This window comes from Hippichthys cyanospilos, chromosome 6 (genome assembly GCF_059441005.1).
Source record: "Hippichthys cyanospilos isolate Australia breed blue-spotted pipefish chromosome 6, RoL_Hcya_1.0, whole genome shotgun sequence".
Classification (NCBI taxonomy): Eukaryota; Metazoa; Chordata; class Actinopteri; order Syngnathiformes; family Syngnathidae; genus Hippichthys; species Hippichthys cyanospilos.
Genome location: NC_142374.1, coordinates 14,742,883 through 14,769,941, shown reverse-complemented (window position 1 = coordinate 14,769,941; position 27,059 = coordinate 14,742,883). Strand labels below are relative to the sequence as shown.

Below are 27,059 nucleotides of genomic sequence, written 5' to 3'. Positions count from 1 at the left end.
CACACTTTTATTCCGCCAAAATGAAGGCCAAAAGTATGGGTGCGTCCTATAAACATAACTTTAAATGTATTTATTCATTTTATGATTCAACACCATTTGAGGAAGAATGATCTGTCAGGCACATGCACACACAGGCACACACTGTTTTATCTTTCTTGGAGCAGCCATTTTGTTACTTGGTGTCAATAGAAAATGACCACAGCTCAGAGTTTTGCCATTTGACATTCCCAACTGAGCTGTGATTGGTTGTTACTGAGCCCTGAGCCATTATGATGTCATTTTCAGTTGACAGCAAGTGGCAAAATGCCCCTCCCCCCCACATGTCCCAATAGAAAAATAAAATGTGGATTTTACTGCTTGATTCATTTTCTTGAATGTAATATTATTCAGAATTACATATTGAGACTAGAGGGATTCTTTGTAAAAAAAACAAACAAAAAAAAACGTTTTTAGCTTTATTATTTTTAATGCAAAGTGGCAAGGCACTTAGTCCTTGGGCGGCCAACTTGCCAGCAACTGCTTTAATTGGAGTGGCGTCACTTAGGAAACCGATTAAAGACAGCCGCAGTTGCATCTTCCAACACATCCACTCTCAATAGAGCCCCTGTGTGTGGGGGAGAGTAAAGGGCTGGTGAAGGCCTGCCAATGTTGCTGAGGAGACAGATCTATCCACACACTCACCAGTCAGCGTTTCTTCCTACAATCGAGCTGAGATTGGGAGTCACTTCACACACACACGGTTAGTTTTTTTGGGTAAGCGCATACATTTTTAAAATGTCATGGTTTGGTGATTCAGTCGCATAGCATTTTTGGTTAGGCTGGAAGAGTTCAGCATATTTTCAAACCTATTTTTGCAGAAATCCTCTGATCTTTAATCAAGCGGAGTTTTAAAAATGTGACCAACAAGTTAACTTAATACACATTGCATTGGCTCAATCCAAGCTATTCAAAGACCGCCTTCATTCGCCATGTCAGTGATCATTTGAACAGTATCTAGAAAATGTACTACATGGTCATATTCATTTTTTATCTTTACTATGGATATACAGTACATTTTACACGTTATTTTTGTATTTTTGTAAGATGTAGAGTCATTGCCTTTGAGCATCCATCCATCCATCCAATTCACCTAGCATGCATAATTTTGGGGATATGGGAAGACACGAGACTAGCCGGAGAAAACCCATGCGGGCACGGGTAGAATTTATTAGGAAATTAGAATTACATTATAAATAAATTAACACAATTATGTACAATGAATAGTCTTGATTTTTTTTTTTTTTTGTTAATCTAACCACATATTTTGATTGCATTCAACAGTTTTCTGTTTTCCCAGCCGTTCTTAATTGTGACCCCTCTACCCACTCCAAAAAAAACTCTCAGCATCTACAAAGGCATCCATGTGCTGGGTGTCATAGAAAGTGTGAGACCATTCGGCCCACTTAGTCAGAGCATAACAGGGGTTAAGTGTCCAATTAAGAGCCCCCCTCACTGAGCCAAAATCTCATCAGGCAAGACCTCCACCCAATACAGCCCCCCCACCCTCCACCCCCGCATTTGATTCCAGCTTCAAATGGACATGCCGGATGCTGTCGTCCGTAGCAACTTCGCCATCCATGCGGGGTGCATCTTTGTAGAAATGGCTGAGCTTTGTGCTAACAAAGACTGCTTGTATATAGCCCGTGTGCGTGTGCATGAGTGTGTGTTTGTGTGTGCGTGCATGTGCGTGTGTGAGTGCATGTGTGAGATATTTTGAGCTTGTACTGAAACACCATGACTTGTGGGAGTGCTTTCCATAATCTGAAAGCACCATGTTGCGTATGCATTTTTTTTTTTTAAACATGTAAAGTAAGGCTTTTATTTGTATTTTTTGAAAACCAATCATATATAGTAAACGGTTTTTCCTGAAGAAAAAAGGAAAAATAAACAAAGTAAGTGGAACTTGAAAATACTGTTTTGCCATGGTGATCAAATGGTTTAAAAGGAAACCTCCAGTGCAGGTAACCCAGTTTTATGCTTCACCATTGTTAAGTATGTAGAGTATTAGTTTTTTTTTGTACGTACTGTATATGTATAGCAGCTTTGTCCAATTTTTTTACTTTATTTTTACACAGTAAAAATCAAGCAACTGTACAATTTTTAATAAGAATAGTTACTAAATGGTTTACAATCCACATTTGGATGTGTTCAAGGATACTCAGTGCAAAAATAAGTTGCCTCGACAAACCTAAGTTAATGCGTAGCCAAAACGTCACATTTTGTCACAACAACAGAAATGACAATGTTATGGTTGGCGAATATAACACTCGCTAAACTCTACAACCTTCGCAGCTCAGTGGGATACAACCTAAAAGGACCTGGCTTGTGATATTTTAGACTTTCTAACGAGTGCACCTCTTGTCCTAGTCCACTAAATTGCTTGGAGATTGTACAGAGGCGGTATTCAATTAATGATGTAACAATGTGAGAACCCTGTTATTTTCACTGATCAGGCGGGCCTGGTTTTTGAAAGCGCAGTAATGAGCAAGAAAGCTCAGAGATGCCTGATTGGAGGAAAACACCACTTGGGGTGGTCTTAGTGAAGATGCTGTTTAGCATTCTAGCAGTTAAATTCTCATAAGTGTCACATTTGCATAACCCAGTCCCTTTAAAGTGACCCTGTGTAAGATTTAGGCCATTTTTCATTAAAAATGAATAAATTAAACTATTATAAATTTCAAACACTTAACGACCAACAGTATTTTTTAAACTATAATTCTAGGTCTAGTTATCATTAAATTATATTACATGGGGGGTGGCACCGGCGGATGTAGCCATGTCTGTTAAAGCTACGGATGGCAATAGAAGCTAAGCGCTACCCCATCACAGTTAAAGCTAGCTGCTATGCAAGCTGCTATTTGGTGTGTTTATTTTTAAAGGTGGGTATGTGTAATTTTTCACACGTGCCTGTAGGTGCTTTAGGGGCATTAAGGTAAATGTAGCAAAACACACTCCTTTCCTTGCTGTCCTACGGCACCCTCTGGAGGAGTGCCAACCCCCATGTAATATAGTTTAATGATAACTAGACCTAAGATTATATTTAAAACATACTTTCGGACATTTATTTTCAAGTTTTTGAAATTTGCAATAATTTAATTTATTCATTTTTAATGAAAAACGGTCTAAATATTACAGTGTCACTTTAAGATTTTTCCATACAAAAAAAATCAAACCTTATTAGGGCTTCTAAAAAAGCCCCATTGTGGACAGTCAGGCAATTAAAAAAAAAAAAAAAAAACGCGTGGTAAGTGGGTTTTCTACTGTATGTTGAATGTGTTTTTGTCATATTTACGTTGTTTTTGTCGCTGTCTTTTTGTTTGTCATGTATTCACATTCCATTCGTGGCGTATTTGTTAAGTGTGGTGTGTTGTATGTGCATTGTGGACTTTGTACTGCATTGTTGTTATGTGGGGTCACGCCTTCACAATCCAGCTGCTCCATCCAGCCCCTATTTAACACAGGCTACTACACCGCACACTTGAATAATCTCAGAATAAGCATGATCATAAACACGTCAACGCTTGATGTGCTTTTAATTGCAAGATGGACAAGAAAGGAAGGAAAGGGACAATACTAAACTGGTGTAGTGTCGACCACTTTTTGTTTGTTTGAAATGTTTAAAAAGCAACCTTTTACAATTTCCACCCGAGCTCTATCACACATAAGTAATAAGGCACATTGCCATATTCAAAACATCAAAGACATACACGACAAATCAGAAGAGCAGCTAGCACTCATCTGTCTCTCTTCCAACATCACATGTGTTCAACCAAGCACATCTTTCCTTTCAGTGTCATTCAGAATGACAGAAGGCTAACTCCATTTTTCTTTTTTGGGTGGGTAACTGTCCAATGCTGGATTAAATGATGTAATTTTCAAACATAGGGATAAATTAAGCATCACATTGTCTTGAATGCCAGTGCATTTTAGCATCTTTTTGGACATGGATACAACCTATGAAGAAGGTGTTGTTGGTAGCTCAGTTAGCAGATTGATTTTATAAATCATTGGTCTAAAAAGTTGCCAAAATCAGAGGTAACTAGAATCCACAAGAAGTAATCACTGCCACAAAGATATAACAACTCCCTCAGAGTTTATTGCGGCCATAAAACTTTGAATCACTCACTGCCCTGCAGATTGACAAAAATGGAGTTAGCCCACTCAATTTCTCAGCGGTGCAATTTAGCTTTACATCAAAGTGCACTTTCAGAAAGGTTAAATAACATTTCTCTTTTTTTCACAATATTGAGACTTTTTCTTAAATAGCATTACATTATTTAGGACAAAAATCTTGTCAGGATTTTATTATGCCTCTACTAATATTTCTACTGTAAATAATTTCTACTTTTGTTCATTTAAAATATATAAACTGTAATACTACTACAGTACTTAGTATATTGAGATTTTTCTGTTCTCATATTACAACCTTAATTTTAATTTAATTTGTGTTTTATTCCAGTAACATTGTAGTTTTGTCCCTTGTTATTAATAAGCCATTCTAATAATAGATAATATTCATGTGCTCATCTTTTTTTTTTTTTTGCAAAAGCTAGCACTTTCTCATGACAATTTTTTTTTTAACTTTTGGTGATGAAATTCTTTTGTAATATGTTGTAATATGTGAACTTCCATATTCTCAATTGCACCAGATTTTTTTAGAAACATTTTGAGTTATGTGATTTTCTTGTAATAATTTACCTACGTTCTCATACACACTCTTTTGTTGTAATATTCTCAATCTCACTATTTTTGTAAAATTTGGATTTTTTTTTTTTCTCAAATTTCGGCTTTGGTGTGTGCGATTAATTGATGACCAATCAAGCGTGTAAGATTGTGAGCACAAGCAGTTCAGAGGCTGGAATAAAGAATCAAAATGAGTTTTCAATTTAATTTCCAGATTTTTAATCATTTTGATCTCATAATCTCACCACTTTTGTTTTTCTTTTCTCCTTTCTTTCCTAATATTTCTATTGCTTGGGTGAACACACACAGGTAACTATGGCCATTTCAATAAAGGGTTTCTATGATTAGACTTTTTCTTTTATATAAAAACAAAAGTATCAAAAGCAACATAATCCATAAAGATGTATATGTATGTTTTTTTTTTTTTTTTTTGTAACATGTTGTCCATTGCACTCACATTCAGTCCTGCCCAAATACTGTCCCACACTTTGTGCTGTTTCAACCGTGGGCCAAACTACCGGTACACAAAAAAGTACACACTAGAAATGCATACATTGGAATATTGTTATCATTATTACAACGAGAATCTACAAAAAGACCAGGAGAATAATTATCATAACAATAATAAAAAAATCAGTGGGGTATTGCAAGGGTCTGCTTCCTCACCACCATCATGAGCCTATTTACATCATAATAACAAAGCTATCAAAAAACAAAAGGCTTCAAAAGATCCTCCTAAAAATGTTTTTTGTCTTGTCCTTTTTGATAGTCGACTTAAAACAATGTCCATTCCACGTATTTACATGCCTTTTAGAAAATAATTTATTTATAGTTACACACTTTCTACACTGCTCGGACTGGACAATTAAGGAGATTGCAACATTAGTTACGCCAATGAAATCTCATTGGATGATGGGGCATAGAGGGACGGGGCTAACAGTCGCAGGGCGTCGGGACCGGTTGGGGTGTGGGGTCGGGCGGGGTCCGCGGTCACAGAGAGGAAGTGGTAGAATCGACAATCTCTCTGCCGTTGCACACGGTCGGGACGTAGTGGGCGCTGACGGAAGCTGTAAACAAAATAAAACCATTAGCCATAAAAATTATATTTTGTGTTTTAAATGGTCAAATTGTGTTTTAAATGGTCAAATTTTCACAGATGCTGTAACAAGTGAAGACAATTGCAATTTCAGTACAGATTTTCTACCCAAAAATAGGAAGAAACCCATTTAGCCAGAAACGAGATTAGCTCTTATTGGTTTAAGAGGGCCCTAATAAATTAGGCAGCGGGCCAGCTCTGGCTCCGGGGCCTCGGGTTTGACACCGTACCATGAGCAACGTAGGAGGAGGCGGCCGCCCCGCTGACGCTGAAGCGGTTAAGGTTGAGCCTGTGACTGGTGACGTTCTTCTGGGGCTGGAACATGATGATGTGAACCTTGGGGGCAAACATGCAGCCCAGCACCACAAAGCCGCTCAGGCTCACCGAGATGCACATGGTGGTCGTCTGCACCTGAAAACGCACCCGCCATAAGGTCGACAAGTTTTTCACAGCACAGCACTACTTAACCCCTCTCCTTGCGGACAGGAGTGGACGTTACTGTACATAAAATTGGTAGTTCCATTTTTTTTCCCACCATACACCTCTCAGAGTGGTGTCATTGGCCTAATTTTTTTGTTGTTGTTTTTATTAAAAGGAAAAATACAATGAAATAAATGAGGTGTTTGTGTCTTGTGAAAGGTTATACGTACTCTGTAGTCACTGGACGTGACATAGAAGATGGGCAGAAAGGCCAGCCAGATGATACAGGTGGTATACATGGTGAAACCGATAAACTTTGCCTCGTTGAAGTTCTCGGGGCACTTTCTGGTCTTGAAGGCATAACTGCATGGGAAACAAGCATATTCATATTCAAAACCCAGTGGGGGCAAGGAAATAGAGCACTCTATTTACGGTACTTAAAAGAGTTTTCAGATGTCTGTACTTCACTTTTGTATTTATATTTCTAAAAATATACATTGCTCTTAGGTGTGATTGTGAGTGTGAATGGTTGTTTGTCTCTGCGTGCCCTGCGATTGGCTGGAAACCAGTTCAGGTCGTCCCCCGCCTAGTGCCCTTCAGCTGGAATACGCACCAGCAAGCCTGGGACCCTTGTCAGGATAAGCGCCATTCTACCTCTGTTGAGTTTTTCTATTTCATTCACTCTTTTATTTTGGCGGTTTTGCTCCTCCAAACCAATCCGTTGTTTTACTTTTACTTTTTCACGAGTGTAGAAGCAACTCTTTAAGAAACGCTAAATAACCGTGTCTTTTTCGCTGCTGTCAAAAAGAAACAAACAACAAAGGAGTGGCAACACTTACACCGTACATAAGATGACCAGGAGTACATCGTAGCTGAGTGACAGCAGCATGCTGGCGTCACGCACGTTGCACTTAAGGATGACCGTTTGCCGACGCTCAGGCAGCGTGAAGCGCCGTGTGCCCGGAACTTCTAGCAGCAGCCACACAGACACCATCACCAACTGAACCGAAATCAGGCTCAGGCAGATGAAGACCTGCGACACAAGGGTCGGGTGAGGATCTCATTGGATTGTGTTGCGTTGGACATTTTGGCCCGCCCTGACCTGAGAGGATGGGCTGATAAAGCGCGGCCTGGCCGCGCCCGCTCCGTCCTTGACGCCGCCGAAGATCCTGGCGATGCGGTTGGTCTTGGTGAGCAGCGCCGAGTAGCAGACGGCGAAGGACGTACCCAGGCCGAGGCGACGCAGGGCGCAGATGGCCGGCGACGGCTTGGCCAGGAAAAGGAATGTCATGGCGTACGACATGAAGACACCCAGGAGGAGGATGTAGCACAGTTCGCGACCCGACGCCTTCACCAGTGGCGTGTCGTTGTGGCGGACCAACACCCACAGTACCAGGCCCGTGCACATGAAACTAGAACGGGAATGGAGAGATTTTTTCCATCATGTACTGCATCCAAAAAAAACCAAGGATGCAAAGCATCACAGTGAGTGGAGACCCCTTGAGTAGGACAATAATCCATTCATCAAAATCAAACTTTAAACTCAAATACATGTGCCAGTCTAAGGCTTGGTAACACCTTTGAATTCAAATGGTTACATGCGACCCTTGTCAAGTTAAGCGGTTAAGGTCATTGATGGATGTATAAATGGATGTATGCATGTCTCTTTTTAGATGACATACATTTTGATTTCGTGACACATTTCCGGTCTGGGGCTCAGAAATCTCCCCCCAATGACAATCATTACAAGTTTGTGCTAGAAGCACTAGATAGTTGCTTATAAAGTAGGGTGCTATATTTTAGATGAACTGTGCAACAGATGCAATGTTGGCTCTATGGAAGGACGTCATATGCAAACAACTTTAGTAATTGAGGATATATTAAATAAATGGGGACATCTCTGAAACCAAAACCAGCACTTTAGCAAAACCTTGACATGAAAGCAGTACACAGCACTCCACAGCCCAGTGCATCTCAAGTAAGTTTTGCAAAGCTCCGCCTACAGAAGAGAAAACATTTCGCCCCTCTACTTGCGGCGGTGACTGTAAATAAGATCATTATCTATCAAAAAAAAATAGTACTGGTATGCCTAAAATTGTATCATTTTTAAGATTAAGAAAAAAGCAATATATAAACTTTCTACAAATGTTTACTATTAAGCCTAAATGTTAACTTTTAAGGCTGTTCCTTAGGGTTCTGCGTGCCCCCCATGTCATGGCCTTGCACCCCATGTGTGGAGTGCAACTATTTGAGAAGAACCACCAAAGACAAAGAGGACATGCTCTATGCAAGGCTAAACACTCATAAATTAAGCTATCACTGTATTTACTGGAATCATGAATTTAATGCTGCATAAGTTACTTCCAATTTAGGTATAAATTATGGAGCATACTTTAATTTCAATCAAGCAAACACAATCATTTGCAGGAGGCTAAGTCTTCCTTGGTCAAAGTGAATGCACACAAGATGCGTCATGACCATCCTCACTCACCCCACACAAGCAATGGTAATGGGCCCGATGGCCCACGCGTCTTCCCACATTATGTAATCCTCGGGGAGCTCATAGCAGGACGTCAGGTCATCTGTGGGCCACTGACCCGGAGCGCAGGGCGAGCATGTGAACTCATCGGCCAGGTATTCATGAGGCTCGCAGGCGGTGCAGATCCAGCAGCAGTATTCACCTAGGAGACACACAGAAAAAAACAAACAACAAAAACACCATGGAGCTTGGATTTGATCTGCTCCCCGACTGATAGGGTGTGTTGAAAACGCAAGGATCTCACCTGCCTGCATTTTCTTCATCTCGTTGCGCTCGCAAGGGTCGCTGCACTGCGAGGTGGGCACCGCCTCCCTCGGCCACTGGATCAGGCCGCCATTAAGACTCAGACTCTCAGCCCATTCACCGACCGGCATGTAAGCGTAGCGCTCGCCCGAGTGCTGGTAGCTGAAGATGTTGTAGCGGCCCACGCCATCACCCTGGGAGTCAAATTTGACGGCCGTCTCACTGCCGGCGGGGGAGAACGGGGCTGAAGAAAAGATGAAGTGATGAGTGGATTATTACAAACAATAACGTCACAAGAAAATTAAAGCTGCGATCAATGATAAATGAGCCCTGGCAACTTTGGAGTGTCAAACCGATCATAAAACTTTAATTCCATACTCCGCCCACCTTCTGTGGCATAGGTACAAAGATATTTGCTTGACCGGCAGAAAAAAAACACGCAGATAAGCTGCACTGGACGATAAGCCGCAAGACTCAAATTATGAGGCCTATAGTCTGAAAAATATCCCGGGGCGCTTGAAGCATAGAAGGTGGGCCGCCATAGTTTGAAAACTACTGCTCCAGGGCATCTATTTCTAATTGAAGCAGGTTCCCCGGAAGGAAAACTTGGAATTTGTCCAAAAATGGCGCCTTGAAAATAAAATGCTCCGCCTATATTAAATGGCTAGGCAAACAGAGCTGAGCAATTGGGTTAGCCTTGTCTAGGATCCAGGGCTTCTTATTTGGCCTCATTTGAGGACATTTCCAAGAAAAAGAACCTGCGATATGCCAGGATATGGCAACTGTTTCAAATCTGAATGAGATTTTTTTTCTGTACATCATATTACGATCAACAAGTCTACTGAATTCAGGTGTCAATCGGAGACACTGGCTCATTTTTTCTTACTTTGCAGACGGCATAACTTTGGCAAGGCCTGGCAGGGCTTGGCGAGCCTTCATTATAAAGTCATATCTGTGATCTGTGAGGCTGAAAAACTCACAGCGAGACGCTTTCATCAAGTATTTGCAAAGAGGCTATAAACGCCTGCTATGCTTGGTCATGTCTGCCTCTATCAATGGCCTCCAATCTGTCCCCGAGGCGACATCGGCAAAAAAATCACGGCTCCGCGATGAGATCTGACAACACCTCATACCGAAATGCGTCGTTAACAAAGGGCCCGTAAAATCATGGAGACGTGGAGGCAGAGAACGGGATCCCTGGGCATCACTCTTATAGCCCACTCGCTGATGGAATTGGCTTCAGGGGTTCCTCTGTGAGGGAACGCTGAGGAAAAGCGCCAAATTGGTTTGTACACAAGTTGTTAGGAGAGGATTAGCGTGGACCCTGAGGACATTGGACGAGATTGGAACATTGGCGGCAAGCAGAAACCGTAATGGAGAAGCCCGCCAGGAAATCGTAAGACTCGAGGAATGTGGACGAGGTAATGTCGGACATGACACCGTAACGCCTTGCCGATTTGAGACGAGCGCTGAAAGCAGCTGTGGTGTTGTCACGAAGATGACGCAAAATTATGACGTGACAACAGCCAGGATGGAGCAGAACATGACCTTTGGTCTCATAACTTTCATGGGAATCTATCGTACCTTTTAGTGAAGCCCCACATAAGGATAGTTCTGTGTCCAATCTGATCTTCTGTTATTTGCTGAAAAATTTGCCAATAGATGCCACAAGATGGTGGCAAAACACTTACCCAGAGCCGACTGAATCCTGACTTTAAAACCCTACTACCCTACTACCCCAGACCTCAGACGGAGCAATACAATGCCCTTTGAATTGAAGCAAAAAAGGCGGTGAAATGTTTCTTTTTTTTAACTTTTATTACAACAATGTCATTACTGTTTCTTTCGTCAAAATACCAACAAGCCAAAAAGCCTAGTGAGGATAAGCGGCTACAGAAAACAGTCGGATGGATATTACAGAGTGCAAATTACTCATTAGAAAACCTATTCTAAGCATTTTTGTTGTTTTCTTTGGGAAGCCAACTCGTTTTAATGGCATTTCTGTTCATTTCAATGAGGAATGTTGTTTTGTGATGAGTTTTGAGTTGAAAGTGTTGCCACCGAACAAAGACTTTGCTCTCAAATGGTAACGCCGTACTCTCAAAAATTATTTTCTTTATAAAAGTAGTAGCTGAAACTATGTCCTACACAGTAACTACCAAGCAGATACTTAAAAAAAAAACATTTGTGAGGTGTTTATGATATTCAGTTTGTCTCCAACAACCAGCGTCTGCCGTTTGACTCATAGCAGACTGCTGGATCCAGCCCATGTGTTGGACAACGCAAGCTAGCTGGGACTGGGCTATGAGTGGCATTTAAATTGAAATCTCGGCTAGCGTTGAAAAGCTGCTCCTACGGTGGCGGGAGTTGGGATTTTTATGAAATCCATAAATCACAGAGACAACATAACCCTCGCGTCGCCGTTGCAGGAAATTCCCCGTGTCAAATCTATTTCGGAGTTTGGGGGGAGGTGGTAAATGTTGAGGTGACAGCTAAATGAAAATGATTTAAATAAGCGCTGATAATATCTGCAGACGAGCAGTAGAAGATATGAATCCATTATACCGCCAAGTTGGCAGATAATAAAGTCTGTTAATAACGCTAAGGCAATAAGACAAGCCGGGCCCCCCTCCTGTTAAGACGTCCGTACACACCAACACAACAGTTGGCCGCTGATGATCATAACGGCATCTTATTAGAAGCAAAGCTGAAGCGTAATTAGCAGAGTGAGTATAATGAAAACTAAAGGGCTGCGGACCCATTTTTGGTAGCATTAGTCACAACTAACAGCTATGACCTTGCTCGAGCGACATTTTTGCACAGCTTGTGAGAGGGTGACTGAGAATTTTCGAGATTGACAGATATCAGGCTGTGGTCAAAGTGACCACCCGTCACAGTACGCAGCGGCGCTTTGGACCTGATGCCAAACGCTGATGTAAGCTCTAACCCCGAAGCAATGTCAAAATGACAAGCGGATGTCATGATCAACTGTTACATCATGTTCAGATGTTAGATTAGGGCCGCCACTGGGTTTTACAGGGAGTACGGTGACCAACCAAAACTTGCAATGAATTGCAATCATCTGCAAAACGATTTATTGCCTATTGAGGACAAACGATGCCAGGGCAACATTTTTTTAGATTAAACAAACATATGCTCCGACTAGATAAAGTTCCTCTTCTCATTTTATTATAGATTTTTGGGAAGAAGATAACGAAGTTTAGTTTTAATTACTTTTTGAGCGGATTAATTTGGTTTTATCAGTGTACATGTTTAGTTTTTGTTTTGTTTTTGCTGACCTGACCACAGTTGAGCGGCAGAATATGGATGGATGGATGGAAAGTTTTTCTTAATCAGATTTAGTTGTTTTTTTAATATATGTAGAATTTTTCAAGTGCAATTAGAGAAGAGGACACTGCATATTGTGTAATAAAGGAGGTTGCAATCTTTAAATGCTGTTTGGCTTTCCTTCTGTACGAACGCATAGTAACATCACAGTTAAGATATTTAATGTGAACTCAAAAAGCTCACGTATAGTGTAAATTTTACTTTACAATTATGGGTATATTTTATTAATGAAATGTTTTTGTTTAGCAGTTTGCAGAGTATGTAACTTGGTAGTAAGTAGAAAGGGTCACAATTGCAATAGAATATGCAATTTGTGGCAGTTATGATGAACAATTATGATGAACACTATATAAATAGGTCACTATTTTAAATATATATATATATATATATATATATATATATATATATATATATATATATATATATATATATATATATATATATATATATATATATATATATATATATATTTAAAATAGTGACCTATTTATATAGTGTTCATCATAATTGTTCATCATAACTGCCACAAATTGCCACAAATTGCCACAAATATATATATATATACATAGAGGCCTTCAGAATCAACACTGTAAGTGAACGGGCACATACAGTTAATAGACAGTTGCGATAGCCAATACAATCACGAGTTGGCGATAGTAAGGCCAGCTAGAAAGCCTCACGTTGAACGTGACATGTACGCACCCTGTGATTGGATGGATTGGATGGGAAGCAGCGCTGTGCAGATCAACCAAGCTACACGGTGTAGCTGGTTGGTCGCTGCTCAGAGACTAAAAGTTGCTTAATGTTTTAGTTTGTGTTCTCCCATGCCACTAGTTAAGCAAACAAGTCAAAAGCATGTCTAAAACCATTTAACTTTTTTAGGATTCAGTGGTGTTTGTAAGCTTTCATGCACTCTCCAGTGGGCAGGTAACAAGGGAATGACTCGCTTCTATTCTAAAGAAAAGCTGCTGGGTGTAAAGGAACAGACAGAAAAAATGAAGGTCAGAGGTGTGATTGTGATATCTGAGCACAACGAGATAATGTAGGAGGACGAAATTGTTGCCCCTCCAAAAAAGTACCATGAGAGCAAGCGGCACACAATGTCCTACAGCAAGTATTCAAAATGAAAAAGTGCTTATTATTCCAGATTAGGGGTGTGGTGAAAAGAAGCTTTTCCATTCAGAATGCGTAATTAATTATGTTCTCGAGCATGTCAGGCTAAGTCTTGCCCAAGGGGGATTGTGGGTATTAAAGGAGGGCAGCGAGAGAGAATGAGAGATAAAGAGAGACGACGACAAAGGAACTTTGTGGCTGGAAAAAGTCATCTAAAAGTAAGGAGATTAGGGTGGCCTGTTTGACTTCACTTTTCTTTGTGTGATGCATATTTGAAATGGTAATTAGGCAAGAGGACAGACAACATTACAATACATTACTGGACCGTACCACGTATTCGGGCTGGACCATTTATGGCAAAAAAGTGAGCACAAGGTCTCATATGTGCCTCATCCTTGTAGCTTCTCTTGTTAGTACAACAAAGACATTCTGAAGTCGATGACCTTAAGCATGAGTAAGTAGCCCTCATAAATGTTAACTCAAACCGAATCGAAACCCTAATTGGAGTGCCAAAACCATGTAAGTAACTTTCGTAAGCATTGGTGTGCAACTTCTCCTCAAAGATCCTTTTATCAGCACAATGATTATGCTTACATCTGTCAACCGCACTATGTGATGCTAGCTCCGCATAGAGTGGAGTAGAAAACAAGATGACTTTTGACTTGATGCTTACTTTTAAGTCTAATGTGTAAATGTCAATGTCAGGCATGAGAACACAAAAAACATGATGCCAACACACTTGGAAAGGCCAACTTCAAAATTAATGCACCAAATAATAAATATAGGTCAATGTAGTAGATCTTTAGGCTTTTATTTTGAGGATGTGCCTTGAAGTGGTGGTTGTTTGATGATTAACTTGACTCATACTCATGACTCCTTTATCCTAAATTATTGCCATCACATTACATAGCTACCAATATCAAAAAACTATCCTTAAAAAAATCATATTCAATTGCTGATTAAGGATGCTAAGAAACCACTTGCCAGTTAAGGTTTTCATTGCGCGAAACGAGACAAGTCTCCCGCTAAAAGGTAACATGGGGTCAAGCTGCATGGTGCATTCAGATACAGTTAGGCATTTCAAAGTTAAAAAGAAAAAAGGCCATTACTAGAAGACTTCAATGACTTGGTTGATGTTTTCCTTGCCTTCAGTCATTGTGGGTTAAAAAAAAAGGGAGTAGATATATTTGATTTTTCTGCTAAAGGTGCCCGGGTCTAGCTGTGGTGAAGGCTACTCTGTTAATGCAGATCAAGCAAGATACACTTTATAGCTTGGTTGAGCTGAATAGCGCTGCCTTCCATCCAATACATCTAATCAAAGGGTGCGTACATTTCACGTTCAACATGAGGCCTTCTAGCTGGCCTTACTTTCGCCAACTCGTGAGCTGATTGGCTATGGTAACTGTCTATCAACTATATGATCCTGTTCACTTACAGTGCACTGTTGATTTTGAAGGTCTCAGAGAGATTTCATACAGCTTGGTGACACAAGTTAGCTGAATTCTGACTGGATAAGAACTCTAACCTAAAACTACAACACTGGAAGCGTAACCAAATGGATATAATATGACAGAATTTGGAGAATAATATATATCTATATCTATCTATCTATCTATCTATCTATCTATCTATCTATCTATCTATCTATCTATCTAGCTATCTATCTATCTATCTATCTATCTATCTATCTATCTATCTATCTATCTATCTATCTATATATATATATATATATATATATATATATATATATATATATATATATATATATATATATATATATATATATAAAATCATTCACCTATGCATTGGAGAAAAACAACAATCAACACAATGCAGATGCTACGCCCAACCAAAACCGTCTTCTTTTTTTTTTTTTCTCTCCAGTGAGTTGATGACCTTAGCACACCTGTGACCAGCGCATGGGGCATAAAAGGGATACACTTACAGATCTGGATGCAAGGATGCACTCATATGTCACAAATGTGCACACACAGAAACACACAGTCGCTATATTTGTTCTCCCTGCGGAGTCCATCCCCAAGGGGCTGGGGAGGGGTGATGAGGAGCAGGAGCGGCACACAAAGGCGGGAAGACTAAAACAAGCAGAAGGATGCATAGACGAAAAGGTGCATTAGGAAGGTAGCTGACATACAAGAGACAAAAGGAAAATTCTAAGCAGAGCTGGGGGGCGAGCTGAGAGACAGGAGAAGGGCAAAGAAAGGTGCTGAAAAGGGGGAAGATGGAGAGAAAAGGAGATATAGGTGGACGACGGCACTCGATGGAGAAATGCAAGAAGGACGGATGGACGTACGGCTGGAGAGAGGCGACAAACAGACTGACGCAGAGAGGTGGCGAAGACAGGAGAGCAACCTTGTGAAGTCTGAGTGGGATGTGCTGTTTTTGAATGTGGCGAGAGAACACTTTCTGGGTGCGAAAGAGGAAGAGGAGAAGGGAGTCTGAGAGAGATGTAGAGGAATGAGGGATGACAAAGAGTGCGACAGAAATGGAGGAGGAGGAGATGAGGAAGGTTGCTCTACAGCATTCAAACATTGCACCAAGCTCTCTGCTGCTCAATATGGCCCCGGAGGCATGCCGCCTCTGCTAATACACGCGCATGCACATTTTTATATCATCCATATCTTAAATTTCAACTTGGTGCCAGAAAGAAAGGAAGGTTAAAGCCCGGAATCTCAGAAGTATGAGGCAGACATGCTAACAAATAGTCCAACTACAGAAAACAAGTAGAACTAAAATTCACGCCTTCTCTTTGGGCTGAATAAAACCAGCAATATGCCATATACATGAATTGCGTGAGACTTCCTCAAAGCTCTTCTCCCAAACCCAGCTGATCTACTCCAATCTGACTGGTTAAAAACAAAACCACCCAACGTTAAAAAAAAAGAAAGAAATTGACAAATGTAAAATAGACATTCGTATTCAAACTTACATCAATTTCTTGCATGTCTTTCACTTTGCTTCATCCATCTTTTATCTTAATTACTTTTATCCTATCTTGAAGCGTTACGCTTGGTTTAAACTAGATGCGTTTGCGAGCCCCATGCGTCAAATGACGTTATTTCGACAACCACGCCCCTCCAAGCGGAGTCCATGCGGAACAGAGTTTCCGCTACGTGTATCTTCCGGAATTTCTTTGCGAGCGGAAAACATGGAGGACAAACTATTGCTTGTGGAAGTTCACCGGTACAAACACCTTTACAATTCATCTTAAAAGGAACATCTAAATACTGTACGATCTAAATACGGTAAACAACTCCTGGCGAGCACCACCTTGGGGAGAGATGAGGAGTCTGCTTAAAACAATTGGAAGAGTTTAGATGGTTTAGAGGATTCTCTACCTCTGTTATAGAGTGGTGTTGTTTGTATGCTGTAGAGTCCATTTAATGCCACCTATAGTATGGGAGATTATCGTTTGACTGTGGGGGAAAGCTGCTCCGAGTATTAAGTGCTATAAAACGTCAAGCATAAACCAAGCTAGACTTTTGCTGCACACTTGTTTTCGCGATAGTGAATTTCAGTGGAACGCAAATGCAGAAAAAAATATTTTGTATTATGCAACGGGGATTTTCCCTTATATGAGAAAGTAAGAAAGAGGGAAATGCTTCAATGCATGGATTTTTTTTCACACTGGGGGGTAGTTTTGCACAGACAGGTTTTGTTGTATAAGAATTTTACTTGATATGATTAAAAAGCAAGGCTGAATCAGAGATTCTCATGATAAATAGAAAGACAATTTGAGCAAACAAACATTCTGAACTGTCCTCGTATTATATATATATATATATATATATATATATATATATATATATATATATATATATATATATATATATATATATATATTATATATATATATATATATATATATATATATATATATATATATATATATATATATATATATATATATATATACTGTATATATATATATATATATATATATATATATATATATATATATATATATATATATATATATATATATATACAGTATATATATATATATATATATATATATATATATATATATATATATATATATATACAGTATATATATATATATATATATATATATATATATATATATATATATATATATATATATATATATATATATATATATATATATATATATATATATATATATATATATATATATATATATCTTCAAAATATTGACATGCATGTCTTGAAGCTCCTGTCGCCAGCACTATTAATACATATGTTCAAGTGTGTTGAAATGGCAAGTGGAAAATAATACTGTGACTGACTTACTACCCAGTTTCACCCCCACAAAGATAGGAAGACAAACTAAAACACATGGCTTGAATGTCTCCCATGCATCATCATTATTTGTGCTTGCGCGCAAATGCGTGTTTGTGTGTGTGTATGTCTGTGTGTAGATGTGTTTGCTGTACATCAGAGGAGAGAAGTGGGTGGATGATAGCTGGTAGAGGTGTGTTTTTTTTTTTGCATGGGTTGTGTGTCTGCAATTTCATGCTAGTTGAAAAAAATAAGCTGCCTTTGTAAAATAACAAACCAAAAAAACAGCTTCAGTCTACACATGTGTCAATCTACATTACGTGTGTGCGTGTGTGTGGCTAGCAATGGGCCCTTCTTGTGATTGAGCGAATGACTCTTAAAAACTGGCAACAGTGTCGGCTTGATTACCATAGCAACCGGCGAGATGAACAGAATGTGAACACACACACCGCATGCAGCAGCAGCAGTGCACTGACACCAACACACCCTCTCATGAACTGTTTTGCAATCGGCGGCCTGGGAATCTTCAATCTTCAAATCTCAACACTTTTAATACTTTTCAGTGTTTGAACAGCACACCTCCACCCATCCATTTCTGACCGTGCTTGCCGTCAATAGGAATGCGCTGCCTGAGTTTGGGCAAGAAGTGGACATCCAGGATTGGTCGGCAGCAAATCTTAAAACAGAAGCATTTCCACCCACAGACAATTTAAAGCATGGGTGCCCAAACTTTTTTGTCCCGGGATCTGCTTTTCCAGCTGCCAATAACCTAAAAATTTATGATGGGTGGCCAATACATCTCAGCAAAAACAGAATGAATTAATAGCTCCTTTTTTTTGCAGTGATATCACTAAACAAAGTGTAAACAAAGAGTAACATAAACATTTTAACTGGCAGTAACTAATAGGAATGGGATGAGATCTTATAGCTTGTTGGGTAAGAATTGCAATGAAATGTACAGGAAGTATGTGCTGCCTGTCAATGTACTCCATTATATTAGAATGAGAAGGCCAGTTAATGCCTCAAAGTAAACTGTGCCACGATAAGTAATGTATGATATGAATGGCCATGTTCCGCTTTTTATTTTAAAGTTCCTCCCAGAAGCATGGTCGCGACAATGCTCTATTTGATCATCTTTTGCACTCAAAGGGTAAGCAGCTCCCGATGTAAACAATTTAATGTTTTTATTTTTTGCAATGACGTGATTTTGTCGGTTGACTTTTTCCCCCGTGTAGCTCAATGTGATGCACTCAGCCAAGATTACTTGGGCGGTTGACTGGTCGACCGTGATCTCCTGATTTCAAGTCTTCAATGAACTTAATGTGCATGTTTTAGAAATGTGGGAGGAGTGTGTTGACTGCGTGGCAGACATGCTATCACTCCAATGCCACGCTGCCTCGAGACAGAACCGCCTTCTTAAAACTGTGATTTTCTGCAGAGTGCTAAAAGTGGTTATTTAGTGAGCGGTTTTTCTTTGCCCTTTTTGTATTTTGACTGAAGAGTTTCATAACCATGTTTTCAAGACACCGGAGAACTATTTTAACCCTTACATAAAGGACTGTTTAAGTCGTATTCGATTTGTTACCAAACATGTTATTCTTCAGCATTGAAATTTGATATGTTTTCTGAAAGTGACTCAAAATTCTTGAAAGAAAATTGGTTGTAAAAGTGAAAATCTGAAGCTGTAATACTGTACATGGCATAAACAGTTTTGGCAACTCCCCCACAATGTTCCTCTTGCTGGCACAATACATATATTTTCAAAATGGTCATGTAGCCCAACTAAAAGAAAATAAGATGAAAATAATAAAAATAAGTGTGTACTTTTTATGAACATACAGCTGGCATACCTTAAAACATGATGCTTAAAATAAAAAAAAAAAACACTTGAACCGTCCGTGTTCCCACCACATTAGCAAAATTTCCCCAAATAAACATAAGACTTAGTACATGCCTAAAGTACACAAAGTTGATACTTTTTTTTACAAAACTAAGTTGTGTAAAACAATAAATTCCTATATAAATGAATGATCCTACTTCTAACGTTAGACAGGCAGGCTATAAATACCAGTGCTGTCGAGAGATGAGAAAAACAGAGATTAATTAATAGCTGTAATTAATTAACTTCATTTTAATCTGACTTTATAATTTTCAGGGAAAATCCTCAATCTAATTCTTTTTTCAAACTTAGATAAGGCTTGTTATTGTGGCAGATCCAAAGATTGTTATACAACAAGAGAGTGTTTTCAGTCATTAATTTTCTTTAACAGATGCAGTTATAACCATTTACCTTCTGTTGTATTTGAGACTAGTCCCAAGTGCTGGATGCAACCTTTAATTTCAACTATCAAGAGAAAGAGTGCTGTTTTTTTTATCACTTCCCAAATAATAAAAAAAAAGAAAAAAAACAAAAAACAAAACTTAACATTAAAATAAACCATCATCCATCCTGTCTGTCACAGACTTGCTCTATGGTTTTGGCCATATCCGTTGCACACTCCACATGCCCAGATCTTCATTAAAAAAATGGACTAATTTAATGGGGTGGTTTTATGACAAAGTGCTGCCTCCAATAATGAAAAACCAATTGGGATCACTCCTTACATTTTTACAGGGCAGCAAGAGAGAAGCCTCAGAACATATTTAGGTTTGATGATAATCCACCACACTAGGTGACAAGTGTGACTTGGCAAGAGAACTGCTGCCTCCACCAGTGAAAATTCAATTGTAATCACTCATTTCCTAACACAGGACAGTGCAAAAGAAGACTTTGGAATTGGAAGAGCTCCCCTGTGTTCCTGTTAGCACTGTTTTGATGTCTGGGTGTAGGAAATAAGCACCTCTACACCTGTGTCAGTCCCTGAGATGCTGCAGTTTATTTATAACGCTCCCTCTGTAGCGCTGTCTGTCAGTCAACACAATCCTCATATCCCCCCACCCTCTCTCGGGCAGCTCCGCCGAGAGCAGCAGATGCGGCGGCAGTCAGCCCGCTATAGGTGCTATTATAACGCAAAACCAATCTCATTAGTGCAACGGGGGTAGAATATGGCCCCGCGGATTAGCTGCCGCTCTCATTGCTCAAAGCAACTTAGTAGTGGCGTGTCGCCGGTAATAGTTGTCAATATCCGGCTCCCGCTGAACAATACATGGAAATTAAGCTGATTGGTCTCAGGACTTGGATGCTGTGGCTGAGAAGGAGCACAGGGCAACAACACTCCATTATCTTACCTTCCTCTGTCATTACAAAAGAGGCGGCAAAACCATTCACACTGTACTTTAGCAGGGACGATACTTGTGGGGAAAAAAATGACGGGTAAAACTAGTACAAATACACAGTACAAATTTAACTAAAAAAAAGCAAATTTGACACATAAGTAAAAATTAAATCTAAGTTCCTAATAGGTTTCTAGATGTTTTACTTGGCACTGGCCCAGAGTGGAAGGGGGCAGGATGAACAGTGCCTATTTTTCATGATACAGAACTCTCCATCCATCAGTCTGTCAGTCCATCCGTCCGTCTGTTTGGCCGTCCATCCATCCATCCATCCATCCATCCATCCATCCATCCATCCATCCATCCATCCATCCATCCATCCATCCATCCATCTAGCTTTGTCGTCGTGGTAGCCAAGCTAATTTGCTAATTTTGGGCGAGAAGCAAAGCACACCTCGGACTGGTCATCAGTCAGTCGCAGGTCACATAAAGACATTCAAACATCTACTTTCACATTCACACTAAAGCCGGATCCAGTTGTAAGATGAATGCCTGGGTGACTCCCCCGAAAACTAATGCAATAACCACGAAAACCAACCAAGCCACCAGCCATCAAGCAATTATTTCATAAAGTTCTCCACAGCAGTTGCCGCTACAGCAGAGGTCCCAAACCACCGGTCCACGGCCCGGTACCAGTCTGTGCATCAACTGGGCCGCACCTGAAATCATGAATTATTTCCGTTTTATGTATTATCTGATTCCGAGACATGAGAAGGATCGTTTATTTTGAAATACTTTTTATTTTGGATTTTCTTGTATTCGGTTTGGTCACTTGAGCGCCAAAATTTCACTCACAAATAAGTAAAATGAGTAAGAAACAGACACCTTTGGGAAAAGTAAAAGGCCCATTCAAAAGACAGGAGACGAGCCAACAATCCTACGAGTCTCCATTTAAGTCATTTCGTCATGATGTCAAAATGTAGTTATATGTTTCTCGTTGACACGGTCAAAGTGCACAGATAGCATCAACAAATATCAACTGTCATTTTCAAATATGAAATGACTTGTCATATTTCTCATCACGCAATCTTACCTGTGAAGCTGACGTTGAGGATGAAGTCCCGGTAGAGTCTGCGGCCATCCAAGACCTTCATGCTGTCGCACAAAGTGCTGGTGTTGAAGCAGAGGCTCCGCTGCATATTGTGCAGGGCGTAGGCCATAGCGTACACCGCGTTTACCACAAACATGATCTTGGACTCGGGCTCAAAGTTGCTCTTGTCCATGGATAGGTCCTTGTCGCAAGGGGGACCTGGCCATTTTTTTTCATTGCCTCCCAGTGAGCACTGAAAGCGCTGCTCCCAGAATTCCTTGAACCAGGGATTGCGAAGGTTTTTCTTGGGGTTCAGGCTGAGGAAGTAACGGTTGAACTCTGGCACGTGGTTGGCGGCCAACTCCAGCGTGATGGCTCCTTCAGCGGTCACCTCGTTGCCCTTGACGATGCTTTCCTGCGCTCCCCAGCCATCGCTGGCCACCCAGATGAAGGAAGCGTTGAGCCTGGCGGCGGCGCCCAGGAGCTCTCGGGCATCGTCGCTGCGCAGGAATAGGACGGCCACGCGGGCATTGGGCTTCTGGAGGAGCTGGCGAATTACGGCTTCGTATGACTTCTTGGCATTGGAACGTCCTACCTGTACAGATCCAAGGTTTTGAACCAAATGTCACATGCAGAATATACAAAATAAACATACTAATACAAGTCTTCCCATTACAGTTCTCAATATCTTTCAAATAAAAAACTTTACTCAATATCATTTCAAGTACCTCTTCCAATATCTGTACACACGACACCAATCGCTGTTTTAATAAGTTACACATACGTCTGGGTCCCACACTACGAATACTCAATTTTACAATTTAACATATCTGTGAGGGCCTTACAATAAAGACAAATCTCTTTTTTGAATCGTGATGTATTTGTAAGGGATTCACAATATGATTACCAATCTCTATTTTACTAGGTAACTTATCAATAAGGACATACTTTTTCTGACGTGGCAATGCAAATGTTCCTCATGCGGGCCTCCTGTTCAAAGGCTTCAATGCCCGTTTCGCCGTAGTCGCCCTCAGACGCCACCGTGGAGACATAGGTCCAGTTGAAAAAGCGCAGGATCTCAGCCATGGCCTTAGCCTGGTAGAAGTCGGGTGGCACAGTGCGCGCGAAGTAGTCATAGCGGGTCTTGTCACTGAGTTTGGCGCTGGTGGACGCGTAGCTTATTTGGGGGATCTGGAAGAGCCTGAGAAGGTTGGCAACCTGGATCAAGCGTAGATACAGAAACAACACCTGGATCATTGGCATGATCTTGCGGAATCTGTGCCACAAGACAAATTCCACACTTCAAAAAACTAGAAAAGGATTGATTTTGTGAAAAATACAAACATTAGTCCACTTTTCTCGACCAAACCCGGTGAATCATCCTCACTGGTTGATGGCGTTGATTTCCTTTTGTGAATGAGCAAAAAGCAGCTCCTGGCAATTTCATGTGATAAAGAAGTGGAGCTAAATAAAACTAGTGTAACTTTCACTTCCTTCACAGCTCTCTAATACAGCCCAATGGGAACAAAAACAAAACAAACGACACAAAACTAGGAAAACACCCTCTTGAAGCACAGTCGTCACCAGAAAATCCCGCATCGCGTCTTTGTGAGGAATCCTTGTTAGAAGGCAAATTTAGACGCACATACATAAAGCTAATGATGTATTTCGCGAATGTCAAAATATATCAAATATGGAATTATTCAGCGTCGGGGACATAGACATGTACAAGCACACGCTCTGCTTGCATTACTCTTCTAGCTGCTCTGTAATGGCCAGCGCGTCCTTGTGCGTGCGCGCGTGTGTGGAGGGTTTTAATTAAGCGCGTTAATGAAAGTTTGATCAAAAATGACTGCTGGCCCATCATCAAAATAAAAAAATAAAAAAAGCTCGAAGTGCAAAACCCATAAAAAAATGATCCTTTAATTAATGCATCCCCCCCCCTTCAAAGATAAAATGTCAATATATTTGGAAGGTTGCTGCTGACGGCAATCATGCATAATGGGATTCAGTGTAGATACGAGTAGGAAGTGCGAAGACGGAAACACACACTCATGCACACACACATACATGTAACTGTCACATGGTAGTCAGTATTTGGTTTTCATTACATTTTCCAACTACAACCAAAAAAAAGATATTCCGTGTTTCAATCCTTCCTGTGTAGAGACGGTTAATGTCATTTTGTGTAGTTTTTTTTTTTTTGCATTTGATATTTTGGTGTTTAAAAATTGTGTATCTTGGTACGGAATTATTTTGTTGCATGTTTTTTTTTTTAATTTGAGTGAATAAAAATGAGGGATGTCAAAATATTACATTAATTTCTCTCTAGTAATTACAGTGTAAAGAGTCAAATGTTTAAAGCACTTTAATATCCTTTTCATTTTTAACTTTTTGCTTTTCTGTATGCTGATGAGATGCGTTTTTATGCACCGGGCTTCTTGTGGTTCAGTTGTTGGGGGTTGGAAAACAAAGGTCAATAACAACCTGAAAAAGAACATTGATTGGCTGATTTGCTTGTGTTTAGCAAACCCTGATAGGCATCTGCTGTGGGTGGGAGTTGCAAAAGGAAGACAGAAAATAGAAGAGCATGTGAGAGTTGTTGGTTCCATTAAAGATAAATCTAACTTTAAAAATTGCCCCAACTGCACTTTTGATAAAGGTAGCATGTTATGTATTCTCTGTACAAAAGAACTAGAGTACGACAGGTTCAGCTCAAGTTTAACTTACCATATAAATGCATAGAACCAAGCTGCGACTGCAGCCACAGCTAACGTTAGCAGCAAAGGAAATAATCTCGCGAGGTGTAGCAAAGCTCATAGCCAAACTTAACTCAAGAGCACCTCTTGTTTCAGCAAATGTGTGATGGACAGGAAAGACGATGTTTTATTTCATGTTTTCTAATTATTTGGCAATCGCTTGCAATCTTTAGATCCGTCACAATAGTCTATTATACCACTTTTTCAGCACTATAAGGCACACCTTCAATGAATGGACTTTTTAGAAGAAAAAAAAATCGTATGTAAGGCGCATGGAATCAAAGCCACAGTGGTGACTGGGACTGCATTTGCATTCTGTAATGTATCCACTAGATTGAGCTGCGGTCAAGAAAATGTCAACTCAATGATCAGATAAGTCACTCAAACTTTATTAATGGAATATAAACATTCTCACAGCTCTGTTCACTCCAAAAACGAATAAACAACAGTTTATCTTTTTCCAGAAGTAATGTCTGTGAGGTGGTGTTTTCACGACACAAATTTAAGGCTTTTAGGTGCGCATGGAATCAAAACTACAATGGTGTCTGAGGCTGCATTTGCATTCAGTAATGTACCCACTAGATGTCAACTCAATGATCAGAAAAGTCAGCAGTTTATGCAGTCAGCACATGATATGATCCATGTATAAATCGCACTGGATTATAAGGCGCACCGTGGGCTTGTAATAACATGTAAGGCTTTTAGGTGCGCCTTATAGTGTGGAAAACACGGTACAATAATTATTAATTTTTGCCCACTCTGGGCTTTGCTCTCCACAGGAGATTTTTAAGCACTCTTCTGCGAATTGCTATTGGGTTTCCAACCCTGCCTGCACAGATTCCGTGCGCAAGTTCCGCACATTTGCCCAACCCCGTGGCTGCCTAGTGGATACGCTACATCACCAATGTGTAAGTATGCCCATTTTGTCATCTGTGAAACCCCTACACAATTTTCAAAAGCTCTTCATCTGGAACTTGAAGTGAAGTGAGTTACTACTCGCAAATTTGCTGCTGGACTTGTCACGAACGTTAAAAAGTCAATTCCAGTGCCTCCTTTAATTAAACCTTATCTCTCAATGCAAGTTGCGAATCATATTCTGACTCCTATCGTTTCGTAGCCCCCGATTTGCCGTGGAAATGGCACAACGAGCGAAATCCAGTTTTTTGTAGTTTTGTTGCTGACTTAATTGAAATGTATTTGTGCGACTAATTTAGATTATTAATGAGCTCTCCCACAAACAGTTCATACAGGAGTGACTCATGCATCATATGAGCGATCTGAGGCTGTGGAAGTATCATAATCAAACACACACACAAACAGGCACAGATGGCTCCAAAGACATGTAAACAGCACAGTCAAACATGCATACAGTACATAGGCGCAAATAAACACACAGACATTCTTTGATGGATTCTCCCATCTGCTCGGCTGCCACAAGGAAAAAAAGGACAATGAAAAAAACGTTTAAGCCTAACTAGAAAATGAATGATTTTAGGAACTTACGGTACATTACCGACCTACCTACCTACCAACATTTTTTTTTCATTTTTGTCATACATGTTTTGTTTTTGTTGTAACAAGTGTGTGTGTGTTTTGTTTAAATGTTGCTTTGTTCTTTCTCTCAAGGATTTGTGCACTTATGACTAATAATCCTACAAAAAAGCTTTAATATATCAATTTAATAAGCTTTGTGACAACAATTGTAACAGAATCTCAAAGCAATCACATCATGAATCATATTTCAACATTGATGAATGAAGGTCATTCCAGTCTGCCATTTAAGAAAAAAAATCGAATGCAGTATGTTATCAGCTTATTTTAAAATAATGTCGCATCTGTAATGATTTTGTCACTTGTTAGATCATTTCACGATATTTAAAGCAGGGAACTTTGGCAATGTATTAACTGGTTGCACTGCATTTTTTTTCATGTCCATTCCTGCGTCACTTTGTGTTTTGGCAATATCATGATCATTTTGCTCACTGTTACGGTGCTACGAACACACGCAGACAGTCAGACACATATGGATGGCTGCTTATGACGGCGTAGGTAGGTTTTAAGCTTTCAAGTCGGCCGTTGATTTAAATGTCAGGGAAGGTCAGAGGCGCATTGCTCCATTAGCTGCCCCCTGAACAAGCAGCACATGCCCACTTGAGGAGCTGACAGATACGCTGTAGGAATATGATGCCGACATGGGATTAAAAATGGTGCAGTGAAGAGGTGTGCCGTGTGTGT

General features: G+C 40.1%; 1 protein-coding gene and 1 long non-coding RNA gene across 3 annotated transcripts in view; one reads left to right on the top strand and one right to left on the bottom strand.

The window, feature by feature from the left end:
* Positions 1 to 3,555: 3,555 nt before the first annotated feature.
* Positions 3,556 to 27,059, bottom strand: part of grm3 (glutamate receptor, metabotropic 3) — a 43,132-nt gene continuing 19,628 nt past the window's right edge. For both annotated transcript variants that reach the window (XM_088416900.1, XM_088416899.1), the window contains 9 exons: positions 23,014 to 23,283; positions 22,069 to 22,660; positions 9,022 to 9,264; positions 8,730 to 8,919; positions 7,341 to 7,650; positions 7,078 to 7,271; positions 6,469 to 6,601; positions 6,049 to 6,229; positions 3,556 to 5,789 (listed from right to left, as the gene is read on the bottom strand). In XM_088416900.1, coding sequence (XP_088273026.1) covers positions 5,713 to 5,789; positions 6,049 to 6,229; positions 6,469 to 6,601; positions 7,078 to 7,271; positions 7,341 to 7,650; positions 8,730 to 8,919; positions 9,022 to 9,264; positions 22,069 to 22,660; positions 23,014 to 23,283 — 2,190 coding nt within the window. In that variant the 3' untranslated portion in view covers positions 3,556 to 5,712. The remainder of the gene's footprint in view (positions 5,790 to 6,048; positions 6,230 to 6,468; positions 6,602 to 7,077; positions 7,272 to 7,340; positions 7,651 to 8,729; positions 8,920 to 9,021; positions 9,265 to 22,068; positions 22,661 to 23,013; positions 23,284 to 27,059) is intronic.
* Positions 16,624 to 19,478, top strand: LOC148422310 (uncharacterized). The gene is made up of 3 exons (XR_015865882.1): positions 16,624 to 16,682; positions 18,854 to 18,912; positions 18,998 to 19,478. It is a non-coding gene; the product is annotated as an uncharacterized LOC148422310 (long non-coding RNA).